This window comes from Exophiala xenobiotica (assembly GCF_000835505.1).
Source record: "Exophiala xenobiotica strain CBS 118157 unplaced genomic scaffold supercont1.1, whole genome shotgun sequence".
Lineage (NCBI taxonomy): Eukaryota > Fungi > Ascomycota > Eurotiomycetes > Chaetothyriales > Herpotrichiellaceae > Exophiala > Exophiala xenobiotica.
Genome location: NW_013562494.1, coordinates 282,329 through 295,234, shown reverse-complemented (window position 1 = coordinate 295,234; position 12,906 = coordinate 282,329). Strand labels below are relative to the sequence as shown.

Genomic DNA, 12,906 nt, shown 5'->3' with positions numbered 1-12,906 from the left:
AGTAACACGAGGCTGCGCAAGGCTGAGTTCAACCAGAGTACTACGGACTGCGAGACCAATACAGCAATTGTACCGGGCAACCAATGAAGCATCAAGCGAAACCCATAGAACCATCGTTCTGCATATCAGTGCGTATGAATCCTGAAGCAGGGAAAACAGCACGAAGAACGGTCAAAAGGCATATTGTTGGACATAACCAAAAGTCTCCAAAGGTAAGCAAGTGGTGGTTTCTTAAGAGCAACAGCGGCGAGGCCAGACTGCTGGATTACCAGCAGCCGCTTGATATTCGCGGAGATTCCATCACTCCAGTCATTACGGTGTAGGTGTGTCCTCAAGCCACGCCTCTAGTCACCACCCGATCTAAATAGTTCTTCCCGTTGTTCTAGAGCTTCGACCTTATTCCTTCGAGTCTAAACTTGACATCCTTGAGAGCCTTCGTTGTGGGCTTCCAGTCGTCAAACTGCGCGAGGAGTTCTCGGGCTTCGTTTTGGAGCTCTGTCTTCACATAGTCTTCCTCCAAGATTCCACGCATGGCAAAGGGAAGGACGTACGGATTTGCCATTGTGTTGCTGGTCTGTCTCTTCGAGAGGGGCACGTCCTTGAGAGCAGTCGTCTCTAACGCAAAAGAGATTGCAATGTCATAGACCGCATCATCCTCATAGATGCGTGAATGCCCTTCACCACCATATAAACTCCCTGCCAAAGGTGACGATAATTCCCTGATAAGACCATGATCTGGGACACCAACGTTGCGCAGCTTCAACGCGAAGCCGACAAGGTGGGATAAGAAATTTGGTGCATGAACACGTGAGTCGATGAAGACGGCTCTGTAAATGTGAGGATGAGTGACAGGAGCAAAGATTGACGACTCCATTGATACCAGTTGGTCATCAATGCTGCCAACAAAGGTTAGCCGTACTCCAAACTTCAACACCACCTCCATTGCTTCCAAATAGTTGATGGACACTTTGCTGTTTGGATCAGAGAATTCGAAGAGTTCGCCGGCTGATCCACTGATCCAGCGAGACTTATAATCTTGAAAGGGGCCCATGTTGACGCCCGCCATTGCACAAATTCCTACTCGAGCCCCACTGATGCAGCCAAACTGTATCAATTTCGCAACCAGCATGATTGCCACAGGTACGCCTTGGCTATGACAAGCAATCATTACAAAGTCCGATTTTCGAATTTCATCGATCCAATTGAGGAGCAGTTTCCACAAGAGCTCGACTCGTTCGGCAATTCGGCCTTCCCCTTCGAGGGCTGCACTCTTGACTTCGCAGTCATATCCACGACTACGCGTCCATTTTCTGATGCATTTCGCCGCCATGTCTGCAAATTTGATGGACGTACCCGTCGGTTGACCAAGCACCGTGCGAATAAGGGGCGCAGGAAAATACCCATGCACGCCGATTGCCAGAGCATTCTTTATCCGCGGAGGATCTTTGACGACAGATAGGTGTTTGAGATGTGGTTCTTTGGTATAATAGAGCATCCTTGCCAGCTGTTGCAGAATAGAGGGCTGTTCGTCGTAGGTCAAGGTATCTCTGATCGGGGGCAATAATAAGTTGGGCATTTCCTTCTTCGAGGGTGCAGGCGAAGCCTGCCTTGAAGTCCCAAATTCTACCGGTTCTCTGGCGACGGCTGTAGCATTGGACGATTCAGCCTTGGTGGATTTACCGTCTTTCATCATCGTGGCCCTCTTTTGCGAGTTAGGAGGTTGCGACTGTTCCATAGCTGCGGTCTTAGTCGTAGCAGTTCTCTCAGCCATAGTCTTTTTGGATAACTCTTCCTGTTGTGAGGGTTTCAAGATAGGTCTGGCTGCATCGTCTTGTAGGCTGATTGATGCTCGTTTGGGCTTCGCTTGTGAAGGCGTGTCCGAGATGGCAATCTCACCAACATGAGGCTCGTTGTCCGGCCGGGCAGATGCCTGCAATTTCCTATCTCGCGACCAGAATACCCAGCCGGAAGACTTGGAACCATCTCCAGAAAGAGGCGGTGGAGGCGAAGTTTCTAGAGACGAGGCTTGAGACGCAGATTTGGACTTTGGTGTCTCCGGCGCTGGGATATCAAGGTTCTTGACTTGCTTCGTAGCTTCTGAAGGACTAATCGCACTAGCATTTGTGGCCGATATAGACGGTGCCTCCTTCGTAGGCTCGGAGGATGCATCGCTGCTCCACATCTGATACCAGCTTCTCTTGTTACTCGCATTTCCGGGGACCTCATTTTGTTGCCGTGGTGTTTCCGACGGCGGTTGGACGCTCTGACCTGCATTACTTGCTGATGGCGGTGAGGTTTCTGCGGTCTCTGTGGTCGAGCTGGGAGGCTGTTGCACGTCAGGCGGCTTTGGAGCCATCACATCTCTCTTCGCCAGCCACCCGAGCCATGTTCCTTGCGTATTGTTGGCTTGCTCGGGTATCGTTGCCGCAGTAGCTGGCGGGGCGGGTTGCGCGGCAGCTCCGTCCCCGTCCATATCTTCTGGCTTCTGCTCTTGTCCCTTGACAGTCTTGTCGGCTCCGGCCTCTTCACTCTTCTTCCCATTCGCTCGTGCTTCAGGTTTCTTCTTGCTGTTGGGTATCGTAGATTCCGCAGTCGCGTTCACGGTGGTCGTAGTTGCATCAACTGGTAGCGATCGATTGGAGGCGGTCTTCCCCAAGGTCATGGCTAGAGAGGGGGATCTCTGGGAACGAGCTTTATCCTTGGTTATCGAAGCCACCTCTTGAACCGCGTTTGAGGCAGATGAGACACTTTCACGTGCGATCTCTGCAAGCGGTCGTGCCTTGCGAGGCCAAGTCCGAGTAATCCATGACTGTCAGATCCGTCAGTGACCGAGTCGTCCGCATACATGGCCCCTTACCGATCGCTTTCCTTCTTCTGATGAGGTCGAAGGCTTTGGGGTGAATGGTCGTGCCGGAGTGTCTGGAGGAAGAGGAACGTCTGCAGGTTGTTTTTGGGCTGTTGGTGAGCCCTCGGTTGGGTTGGTCTTTTGGCGTTTCAATGGTCTTGGGGGCGCCATGAGCCCAACACTAACGAATCCAGTACGCCAACTGAGCGCAAGCAGTACAATGATACCATGAGATCAAGATGAGCCGCAAAGAAAGGTAGTCGGGTGAGATATAGGATAATTCACAGTTTGGTGCTGGCATGTCAACACTTGAAGACAGGCACCGACGTCATTTTGATCGACCAATCCAAACGTCAAACGATGCCCTCGTGTTGAACCCACAAAAAAGTTGTACATAGTAGAACAGCCTGCGAGAACAATAATTCTTAGGCCGCCCTTATAGAACTGCACGCTTCTGGCAAGACCTAGAAGAGATCACCAACAATGGCCAAGACGGCAAAGGTCAAAAAGAACGCTACAGGTGAGGTCTGATGCCCGAGAAGTGCGCATCTGCGATGTTGACGGCCGCACAGCGAATCCCCGATCTCGAGCCTCGAAGCGAGCCACATCTCCGTCAATAGATGTAGACCGATCCCTCAAGGATGCCCCTCGTGCCTCAGATGCTACTCCAGTCCTAGCTGCCCGACCAGCCAGCGGTGTCACTAAGTCGAAGAGGAAACAAAAGCCTCTGACCAGAGGCCAACGACGGCGACATGAAAAAGGGCTAGCAAGAGCAGAAGTGGTCCAAGATCAACTGTCCAAAAAGGCCGATGAGGCCACGTCTAAGCTCAAGAAAAGACGGGACAGGAAGAAGTTGTGGGACGATGTGAATACTGGTGCGACAAATTTCGACAAGATGAAGGCCATCCTGGGAGAAAATGATGACGGAGACGAATGGGTCGATGAAGAGATGGATGATGGAGTTTCCGACGTAAGGATGGTAGAGGGAGTGCAAGTGCCTATCACAGCGCCTGCGACCAAATTGATCGTTGTTGATCGTACAGCATCAGCACCAACCACGGATATGGAGGACGAGGTTGAGAAGATTACATGAGGATAGCTTTCTGGTTCCGATGACCCTATTTCTTCGGCCTCAACTGCGTCAGCATCCTTTCGATTTCGACTTGCTGCTGTCCATTGGCTTTGTCTCGCAGAGACTCCAGCGATGTCAAATCCTTTGCTTTCAGAGCTTCTTCGCCAGCTTTGACGATCATACCGCACTTAACCCACATCTCGATACGTTCTGCCGGCTGGAGGCTCGTACATTTGGGAATAAACGACGAGGCGAGACGCGTGTTGCCGGCTCCGAGGACTTCGTTGTAGAAGGGCTGCAACATGTCAGAACAGCACTACTTCGATGAACGGGAAACCTACCTCCCAACCGATGGGCGATTTCTTGCTCTTAGCAATCTCCTCGACTTCGCCCCATAGACGAGCTGCCGTCAACGCCCGGAGTCGAACCCACCACCAGGACTTCTCAGGCACTTTGAAAGCGCTCTGGACACTGGCAGCTCTCTTGCTGTAACCGGATTTGATGAGTCGATACATCGTCTCATTGACACTTAGGCCAATAAAGCTACCGCTGCTATCGGTGATCTCCTTGTCAAATGCTTCTTGCATCTTGAGCAGTTGAGTTGCTTCTGTCAGAGCTCTAGTATGCATGATGGCAGTGGGGTCTTTAGCGTCTGTAAGCAATCTGGCCGCGAGCTTCAGCTTGTCAATCACGGCCTGAACTTGCGGCTGATGCATGGCCTCTTCGAGCAGGAGATTTGATCCTTCGACTGGTCGGTCGTCTTGGTAATAGAGGTCCTTCAATAAGTCCTGATCTTGCGCTCTCGCTGAGCTCTCGACGAGGGCCGCAGCCATAGGTTTCTCGCTGATAGTTCGGAGGAAAGTGGCCAGTGGTAGCTTGTTCTTGAGCTGTAGCAGGACAAAGAATACCAAATCACTGTCACCTGATTCGATTGCCTTGTTGAGAGCAATCTCGTCTTCCTCCATGTTGAGGAGCAGCGGTACTTGTTTTCCTGCTCTCGGTTCATGATTCAGCAGCGTTGTTGCCAGGTGGCTCCTACCCTCATCATAGGCGGCTCGTGCAATTGTTTCAAAGGAGATGCCATGCTTTCCACGTAGTCGTTCAACTACCAGCTCTCGGATCGCGTCGTCGTCGGCCGATGAGCTTCGGACTTTCTGGCTCGCCCAATGTACGTAGATCTTGTTCAAAGGAAGATGCAGGAAATCGGATAACTTGATCGCAAGCAGGTATTCTCGCCGATTCACTAGCCGAACAATGAGTCGCTCCGGTGTGAGTCGGCAGTACTGCTCATAGGACATAAAAAGTCCGATGCGATAATCTCGTACAGCATTCAGGACTCTGAGGTCTTCGCACATATCTACGAATTCGTCGCTGCTGTAGAGATCCAGAACCGACTTGCCGAACGAAGCGGCGCGTAATAACTGTTTCTGGAGGTTCTGGTTGAATTCCTCGCCAGCTGCGCGGATACATATCTCGACAGCTTCCGGAAGGGTTGGTTTGATGCGCTGTATGTTTTCGTCGGCTTTCGGAGACTTCTTTTCGAGCAGCTCAATTGAGTCCAGCAAAACTGAGGCTGCTGATGTAGACCCAAGCTTGAAAACTTCCTCCAATGGATCCGGAACTTTATGCAGGAACTCGCATGCTTCATTCGTTATCAACCGGACACCGTCAATGTCTGCGACGACGTGTACTTGGTCATCGTAGTAATATTTGACGGCAGCACCATTTGGACCGACCATGTGAACCTCGTCTTCCCAGGCCAATATGACGGAATCGTTTCCACACCAGCATATCTGCGTTGGCGTTGTCTTCGCTTTGGAATCATACTCACTGTATTTATTCTGAAAGTCGCTGCCGACCACCCAAACTTTGCCATCTTCGGTGTACAAGGCCGCGAATCGTCCATTTGGCGACACGCTGATATGCTTGAAAGGGCCATCTGAGAGGCCTCGGTCTTCGGCTTCAGACGCATCGACGACATAGATTGTCTTGTCGATGGCCAACAAGACCTCAACGGACCTAGAAAGGGTATATGCCGGTGGGATTAATGACCAAGAATGTACTTCGCCTTCGGGCGGCTGGGCAAGCACTCTCGGCCTCGGCTCGTTAAAAGAAGAGACAGCAATCAAGGTGTTGTTTCCGAGCAAGGCGACGAAGCCTTGAGACCAAAATCGACAAGATACGACACCATACTCCTCAGCGCCGTGCCCCAACAGGAATGGCTGAAAGTCGCCGTGCAATCCGAAGTAGCAATGCACAACGCCATCCTCAGTAACGACTAAGAGTTTCTCGTCGTCCGACCACCCCAGGCCTTTTATCAGACCTTTTTCCCAGTTGATGTTACTGATCAGCTTGCCCGAGGATGAGTATATATCGATCGTTGACTTGGTCGATTGGCCCGTCCTATATCGTGCAACTTTGGAAGTATCCCGCCATAATGCTTTGGTCTATCAGATCAAGTTCGTAATTTCTGCAGGGTCGCTTACCTAGAGCTCCTCCATATGGCGCCCCAGCAACGAAGTAGTTCTCGAGCTCGAGGTCCGCATCAAAGACCGATTCGTAAAGCTGGACCTTCTGGTAGAACTGGTCGCCTATCTTTTCCCAGCCAGCTCTGGGGTTATTGCTTGTCATTGGGCCGCTGTGACCATCAGATTGGAGGATATGTGCATTCAATCTACAGATAAAGGAGGAACAAATGAATGGAGAGAAGATGAAAGGCATCAGCATCAACTGTCGTTGGCGTCAGCCAATGATGGAGCGTCTTGGCATCAGTGCAAACGGAAGTCGGCTTCAGCTTGTTTTCCCACCTTCACTCGCGAAAGCATAGTCGCTCAATGTCATAACTCCGGCTGCCATGGCGGATAATTGGCCTATACGTTCTTGATATACTAGAGACAGAGCTCATACCATTTACAGAACGACAAAGGAATGCCTGAACCCTGGGAACGACTCCCATGTGAACCATGGATATTCAAGGCTTCCTGGACCATGTGAACGATCTGTCTGACTTGGAGTTGGCTGTTCTCCTCAGCCTTGTTGCACAGCACCATTGCTTGATCAAAACTCCTGATGTGCACCTCGATGATGTGGCTTCAGAGCTGGCCCCGGTATATGACCTTCCCCCAGAATCCAGCCTGAAGCTGATGACATGCACAGATTGTCACAGATATCTTCAGCCTCTCATATATCATCATCAACCAGGATTCTTTGCAATCTGTCGACTCCTTTGTATCGGCTATACTGGATGACACGAGCGAGTTTGGCGAGACACCCGACCAGTCTGACAATGACATTGAAAATGTTGGCCTCTTCTCTTCGGCTATGGCCCAGCGGCTGCTGACGGCGTTTTAGGGCGGTGCTCTGCGCTCCAGAATCGCTGGTGTCGACTTCCGTGGAGCAACCTCAGCTCACAACGGACTATCGAAGCTGGATAGTAGAAAAGTTGTCAACGTTGTAATTGCGAAGAATTTCGATCGTGCCCATGAGGATGTGCAAATACAGGCTCTCGAGGTAGGATATTCGTCCAGGTTGTCTCAGCCATACTGATTGCTCGACCAGCTCATTCGGAGACGGAGGATATTCAGTCGAACAACAGTACATACTGCTCCAAAGGTGTTCCTTCTGCTTCCGGTCGTTTCGACCTCTTCGCACGTCAGATTGAACAAGCACCTTGTAGGATCACTTTGTCCAATCTCGTTGTATTCCTCCTGATGCCTTGCAGAACGATCGAATCTTCATGTCGCATCAGCACAGACCAGAAGATGGGTTTCCGAACCTCGAGGAGCTGGATGAGGCCAACAATGTGGACGACAATAATTCCACGTATTCGTACTCCACGTCGCCTAGTATAAGACGTCAGAAAGCCGTCGCAAGTCGCCGCATAACTCCAAAGGTAAGACCGTGGCGTGTGCAATTATAACAGTTGCTCACAATTGCCAGCTGATCATAGAGCTTCGTGCTCAGGGGCAAGCAGCAACAATCACCCCCGAAATCCGGAGATATCTCCAAGATGTGGTGGCTTTCCTCCGTATGGAGAGAGGTATCGACGGAGGCGTTACTCCTTATGCAACGACTTTGTTCCTTGCTCTGGCAAAGTAAGTCCCTGCTCCGCGATTAGCTAGACAGACGCTGAGTGTGATCACAGGTACCTTGCACCATTCCACGGGTTAGATTATGTCACTCCATCGCTTGTTGGGTTGGCAGCTAGAAAGATATATCCACATCGACTTGTGATAGCCACTCCAGGTCGAGAACGCAGCACGCTTTATGGCACGGATCTGGCCACTGCACGAGAGCTGCTAGAAGACCTTGATCCAGAGAAGGCCATCCAGAACGTGCTGGATACCGTTGAGTGTCCGACATGACTGAACAGAGTGGCATTGAATGGATTCGAGACCGCGCGACGCATTTGCGTTCCTGATACCAGTGCGATCCGCTGTCTAGCCTTCTAATTTCGATGCTTCACGACACCACTTTATCAAGTCTTTTCACAAGACACCAACAGACAGGCTTTGTCAATCTTCCAGTCTTGGCTTGTACAAACGCTTCGTCCTTTCTTTGAGGTAGACAACAAGCCACTACGCACTCCTTTAGCCAGCATGGGTCCACGACAGCGCAAAGCTGCATCTCCCATATTCTCCTCTCCCCGTCGTCCTCCACCACCGCCGTCCCAGCGTCCGCAGCCAGCTCCTCCTGTATTCCACCCGAGATCGATCTTGGATCCAGCTTATCAGACTCAAGAACTTCCTCTTGCTGGCCTTGAGTACAACGCAGCACATCTCGAGCCACCACCGAATGCAGCGTCCTCAAATGCCACAGCCAATTCGTACCTAGCTGTCCAGGCAGAATTTATCAGAAACGCCAGCAATGACGCTAGGAGGAGTAGGGAAACGCGGATGGCGAACACACAGAGCCATGCCGGATACATGCCTGGAAGAGCTCATACTGCAGCCTCGGCCCAGCCTGCGAGCACCGTCCCCGGATATCTCCAGGAATATCTTCGCGCACAGCATCGTCGATACCTCCAAGGCCCTACCGCCAACGTGGCCCCCACCTCTACAACGGCAGGCAACCGATTCGGCCGCTCTACTCCCGTTGTCCAAGGCACTGACGTGCATTCACACGGTGGACAAGATGCTTATCATGCTACATACCCCGACCAAGCCACTTATCTTCGAATAAACCGAGCCAACGAACCCGATCTTTTCGACCTTTACTTGGGAAATGCCCTTATGAACGGGAACGTGCCTCCAGCAGATTATGCAGCAACTGGGAACGATTTTACGGCTTACCATCCAAGTTCGCGTCCGAACGACGGGCCCGGTGACGGTTCAATGGCCTATTCACATCCCGCAGCCACTGCCGCGTCCCAACATGGCCAACAATACCCAGCAGCACCGAATCAACCGAGTTATGCTCAAGCTGTGCCTCCTCAGCCTCTGCAATCTGGAAATGCTGCCTCACAACCCCAGACGTCCTCTGGTCGATTTGTACTTCCGATGTGACCTGCTACCGCCGCACCACGTCCACAGGTTGCACCCAGATCACAAAATCTGGCGTCAGCAGCGACACCCGCCACTCCGGCTCTACTCCCTCGGTACCTAGGTCACCTGCTTGGCCCAGATCACCCAAACTCAATTGCTTATGCCTGGTGGGCTTCGCAACAGTCACAAGCTCCAAAACGGGACGGTTACTCTGGCTGAAGGATGTGTCTCGGTTCATTGATTCATCTTGGGTTTTTATGTACTCTACTTCACTGTCAATAGGAGACACAATTGGCGTACGCATAGCGTTCAATGGAAGACATTGTCAACACCTGGTGCTACGTTCCCTACCCACCCTACTGTCATTGAGTCCAGGCCTTACGCAAGATGTCCGCCGCAAGACTATACCATACCTTCACTCACATCCTAAAAAGCCGTGTACCAAGCCAATTTCGCCCACATTGTAGCTCTGTTCCGTCTGCGTTTGGATCCCACGAGGATGCCATTGTTGCTTCGTCCATGGTTGTGTTTGGAATTTATGAGGATGCCATACCCATCGCCGGTCTGTCTTAGATTTGATACGACGCTGGTCATTAATGTCAGGCTATCCTTTAAAATCATTATCCACCACGGGCAACTGTCACCAATTTCCAACACATCTTGTGACTGGCACTGCCATCATGCTCGTCAGCGATGTTCACCACTATCAAGTATGGCTGCTACAGGTGTCTACCACCTGCCTACAACGGTCTTACCAGAAATTTCACAAGGTCCTTTTTAGTTCAAGCAATATGTTTTCATGATTCGTCACACAAACGCTGAATATGCACTATCACCAGCAGCACCGCCAGACCTTGCTACTGTCAAAGAGATGCCAGATCCCATAGTGCTAAACTATGCTTCCATGAACGCTAAAATATTTCGCTTTTGTCGGAATGACGCCTCCCAAATAATCAATAGCCGCCTTATGCACAATCTGTTGCCCAGGGCTCATCGATACTGAGCCATCCACCGTCCACAGGATCTTGTCCTGAGTATTTGACAGAATCATAATGACGCAGGGTTATTCCCATTGGTGACTTCTGGAATACCAGGAACAGCCAGCTGCCCGGCATCCGATCTGCCTGCGCTGCCATCAAATACAAAAGGTCCTGCGTTGTTTCTTGGGGTGAGCGGGCCTTCTCCTGCTATGATGTGTTCAGGATCTGGAGTTTGCGTTCTTGTTCGCTGATGCTCAAGATGAGTGTGCACCTCGTCTTCGTCTGGTCGTTCTGGCATGTCGATGTTGCCATTTATCGAATTCACTTCAGGTGAAGCAGGGTTTGCAGCTTGTCTCCTCGCTAATAGTCCAGAGGTGCGTGGTGTCGAGGCAGAGCCACCGTTGTTTGGGACGTCAATTGGATCCGACACAGTCACAGTTGGGTGGTCGCCAGAGTCTTCCGAAGTATCCGGAGTTTCATGAGTAGCGCCGGAATCTGTAGTGTCTGCCTCGTTGACTTCGTGGTCAGGACTGGTACTGGCATCGTTACCAGCATCGCCATTAGCATTAGTGGGTGCATTCTCTCGATCGTCCGAATTTTCCATCCATTCGTCGATGTCGGATTGGGCGATGTCCACGTCTGCCGTCAGATCGAAATAGGCTCGACAATTCGGGCATTGGAATTGCGGATAAGTACTGTTTCTGCCTTCTAGCAACGGCCGAATGCACTTGTAATGCCAGACGTGAGCACATGGGGCGACAAATAATGCTTGACAAGGCTAGAAGCAATTAGTTTAGATTTCGTAGCTGGACGCGGGCAACATACCAGCACAGAACCGAGACAAATGGAGCATTCACCACTATTAGAATCCGCCGATGGCTGGTCTCTGGCCAGACTTTGTAATTGCTGATGTCTGCTCTTGCTGTAGACTAGTTAGCTCCAGCATGATCAAGGTCAGGTAGTAAGACGAACTTGAAATTATTAGGCTTCTTTTGCCAGGCTCGATTGCATTCGATCCTAATCTTGACACAACGGAAGATCATCTCTTCTCCGCCTCTGAAGTCGATCCCTAGTTGAATGATGTCTCCATCTTTAATCGGAAACAGTCTTGACTCGGTATTTGGTTGGCTCAGCCTGATGTGGTTGAGAAACGTGCCCGAAGAGCTGGCGACATCCTTGATCTGCCATTGGCCATCCACAAAACAGAACTCACAATGTTTTCGACTGACCACCTTGGACTTGAAACCCACGGGAGCGTCTGAGGGAGTGTTAGGATTCGCGGAAGGTACACCTTCACGCTCGGAATATCGACCGACTCGGATGATGGAATGTTCGCTTGGAAGGGTACGCGAGATGGGAGTGAAAGTGAGTGAAGGTCGACCGTTTCTCACTTCTTGATGAGGAAACAAACGTATGGTGGGTAATTGTGGCTTGGATTCTCCTTCATGACCTTCTTTAGCTTTCGAGACCGTCGTGGCATTAGCAGGTCTCGAGGCTGGACTGTCAACCATTGGAGTGTCGGCCTGCTGGTGACTGCTCGTATGCCTCCGCCCCGTTGAACTTCTGTGTCTAGCCATGTCGTCGGTATTTTGTTCTTCGATTGTGACGGGCGCAGGCCCAGGGATGGTTGCAGTGCGGATTGGAATTGATTGTCCTGTAGGTGGAGAAGAGGGTCTCGGATTCTGTGGTGAGGAGTGAATCTGGGGAGGCTCCGTTGCCAGTTGGCTGGTAGGTTCGTTGGGGCGTGAGGCACTTCTTCTCCTGCCGCTGGCTGAAGCGTCGGGTCGATTGTCGTTGTAACTGAGTGATCGCTGGAAATAATGGCGAGGAGAGCGGGAGGGTTCGTTAGGGCTGGTCTGGCCCGAGGAACGACTATGTGACAGAGCACGAAGATAACTCAAGCCTCGACGTCTTGAGGAAGTTCTGGTGAGATCCAGGCCTGTACCTGCTGTACCACCAGAGGTGACAGGCGTAGGCGACGAGATCATGGGAAATGACGTTGAATGTGGAGAGAAGGGAGGAGGATATGCAGGAGGTGTTTGGATAAAAGGGTCGTGACCAGGATCGTGAAGCGTGGCAGGTGCGGCAGGCGACGAAGCGCAGCGCAGGCAGGAATCCGGCTTGGGATGGATCGTTTAATGGCCGCCCTTCGCATTTGATCCTCAGGCAGTGCTCGGTGGGTGGTGCCTTGTCTTGTGCAGCACGAGCTCGCACGTCAGCTTTGTTTGTGCCCGTGGTGAATGTGCTGTTGTAGCGCAGACAGCGTCCACAATCTCCAGAGTGAGCGGGAGCGGATGCAGGGGGGTCAATTCACTGAATCCCAGGCTGGTGAGGCCTAGACGCTGAGGATCAGGGCTGCAGTTGGCCGAGGCACAGCCTATAAACTGCGCTTCAGAGGTCTTGGGGCCGGAAAATGACGGCCGCTGCTCAAGGTCTCGTAGTTGTCTCCAGTAGTAGTTTACAAAGGACTTGATAGAAGAGCAAGCCGAATATACGAGGTCTACTGTGATGTATTACTGCTCACAC

General features: G+C 51.5%; 6 protein-coding genes across 6 annotated transcripts; 3 read left to right on the top strand and 3 right to left on the bottom strand.

The window, feature by feature from the left end:
• Positions 1-188: 188 nt before the first annotated feature.
• On the bottom strand, positions 189-3,121 carry PV05_00119 (uncharacterized protein). The gene is made up of 2 exons (XM_013464983.1): positions 2,858-3,121; positions 189-2,809 (listed from the first exon to the last, which is right to left on the bottom strand). Exons 1-2 carry the CDS (start codon positions 3,014-3,016, stop codon positions 383-385), a joined length of 2,586 nt encoding a protein of 861 aa, XP_013320437.1. The 5' UTR covers positions 3,017-3,121; the 3' UTR covers positions 189-382.
• A 137-nt stretch (positions 3,122-3,258) lies between these two features.
• On the top strand, positions 3,259-4,719 carry PV05_00118 (uncharacterized protein). The gene is made up of 2 exons (XM_013464982.1): positions 3,259-3,365; positions 3,418-4,719. Exons 1-2 carry the CDS (start codon positions 3,329-3,331, stop codon positions 3,936-3,938), a joined length of 558 nt encoding a protein of 185 aa, XP_013320436.1. The 5' UTR covers positions 3,259-3,328; the 3' UTR covers positions 3,939-4,719.
• On the bottom strand, positions 3,797-6,595 carry PV05_00117 (uncharacterized protein). Its single transcript, XM_013464981.1, has 3 exons — positions 6,404-6,595; positions 4,259-6,357; positions 3,797-4,212 (listed from the first exon to the last, which is right to left on the bottom strand). The coding sequence occupies exons 1-3, from the start codon at positions 6,546-6,548 to the stop codon at positions 3,964-3,966; spliced, it is 2,493 nt and encodes an 830-aa protein (XP_013320435.1). The 5' UTR covers positions 6,549-6,595; the 3' UTR covers positions 3,797-3,963.
• Positions 6,596-6,880: 285 nt separating this feature from the next.
• Positions 6,881-8,281, top strand: PV05_00116 (uncharacterized protein; the record flags this gene model as incomplete). Its single annotated transcript, XM_013464980.1, has 7 exons — positions 6,881-7,024; positions 7,074-7,217; positions 7,269-7,427; positions 7,476-7,589; positions 7,639-7,809; positions 7,857-8,011; positions 8,062-8,281. The coding sequence occupies 7 exons, from the start codon at positions 6,881-6,883 to the stop codon at positions 8,279-8,281; spliced, it is 1,107 nt and encodes a 368-aa protein (XP_013320434.1).
• Positions 8,282-8,515: 234 nt separating this feature from the next.
• PV05_00115 (uncharacterized protein) lies at positions 8,516-9,421 on the top strand (the record flags this gene model as incomplete). The annotated part of the gene is made up of 1 exon (XM_013464979.1): positions 8,516-9,421. One exon carries the CDS (start codon positions 8,516-8,518, stop codon positions 9,419-9,421), a length of 906 nt encoding a protein of 301 aa, XP_013320433.1.
• A 754-nt stretch (positions 9,422-10,175) lies between these two features.
• Positions 10,176-12,878, bottom strand: PV05_00114 (uncharacterized protein). Its single transcript, XM_013464978.1, has 3 exons — positions 11,353-12,878; positions 11,206-11,302; positions 10,176-11,158 (listed from the first exon to the last, which is right to left on the bottom strand). Exons 1-3 carry the CDS (start codon positions 12,366-12,368, stop codon positions 10,448-10,450), a joined length of 1,824 nt encoding a protein of 607 aa, XP_013320432.1. The 5' UTR covers positions 12,369-12,878; the 3' UTR covers positions 10,176-10,447.
• Between the last annotated feature and the right edge of the window lie 28 nt (positions 12,879-12,906).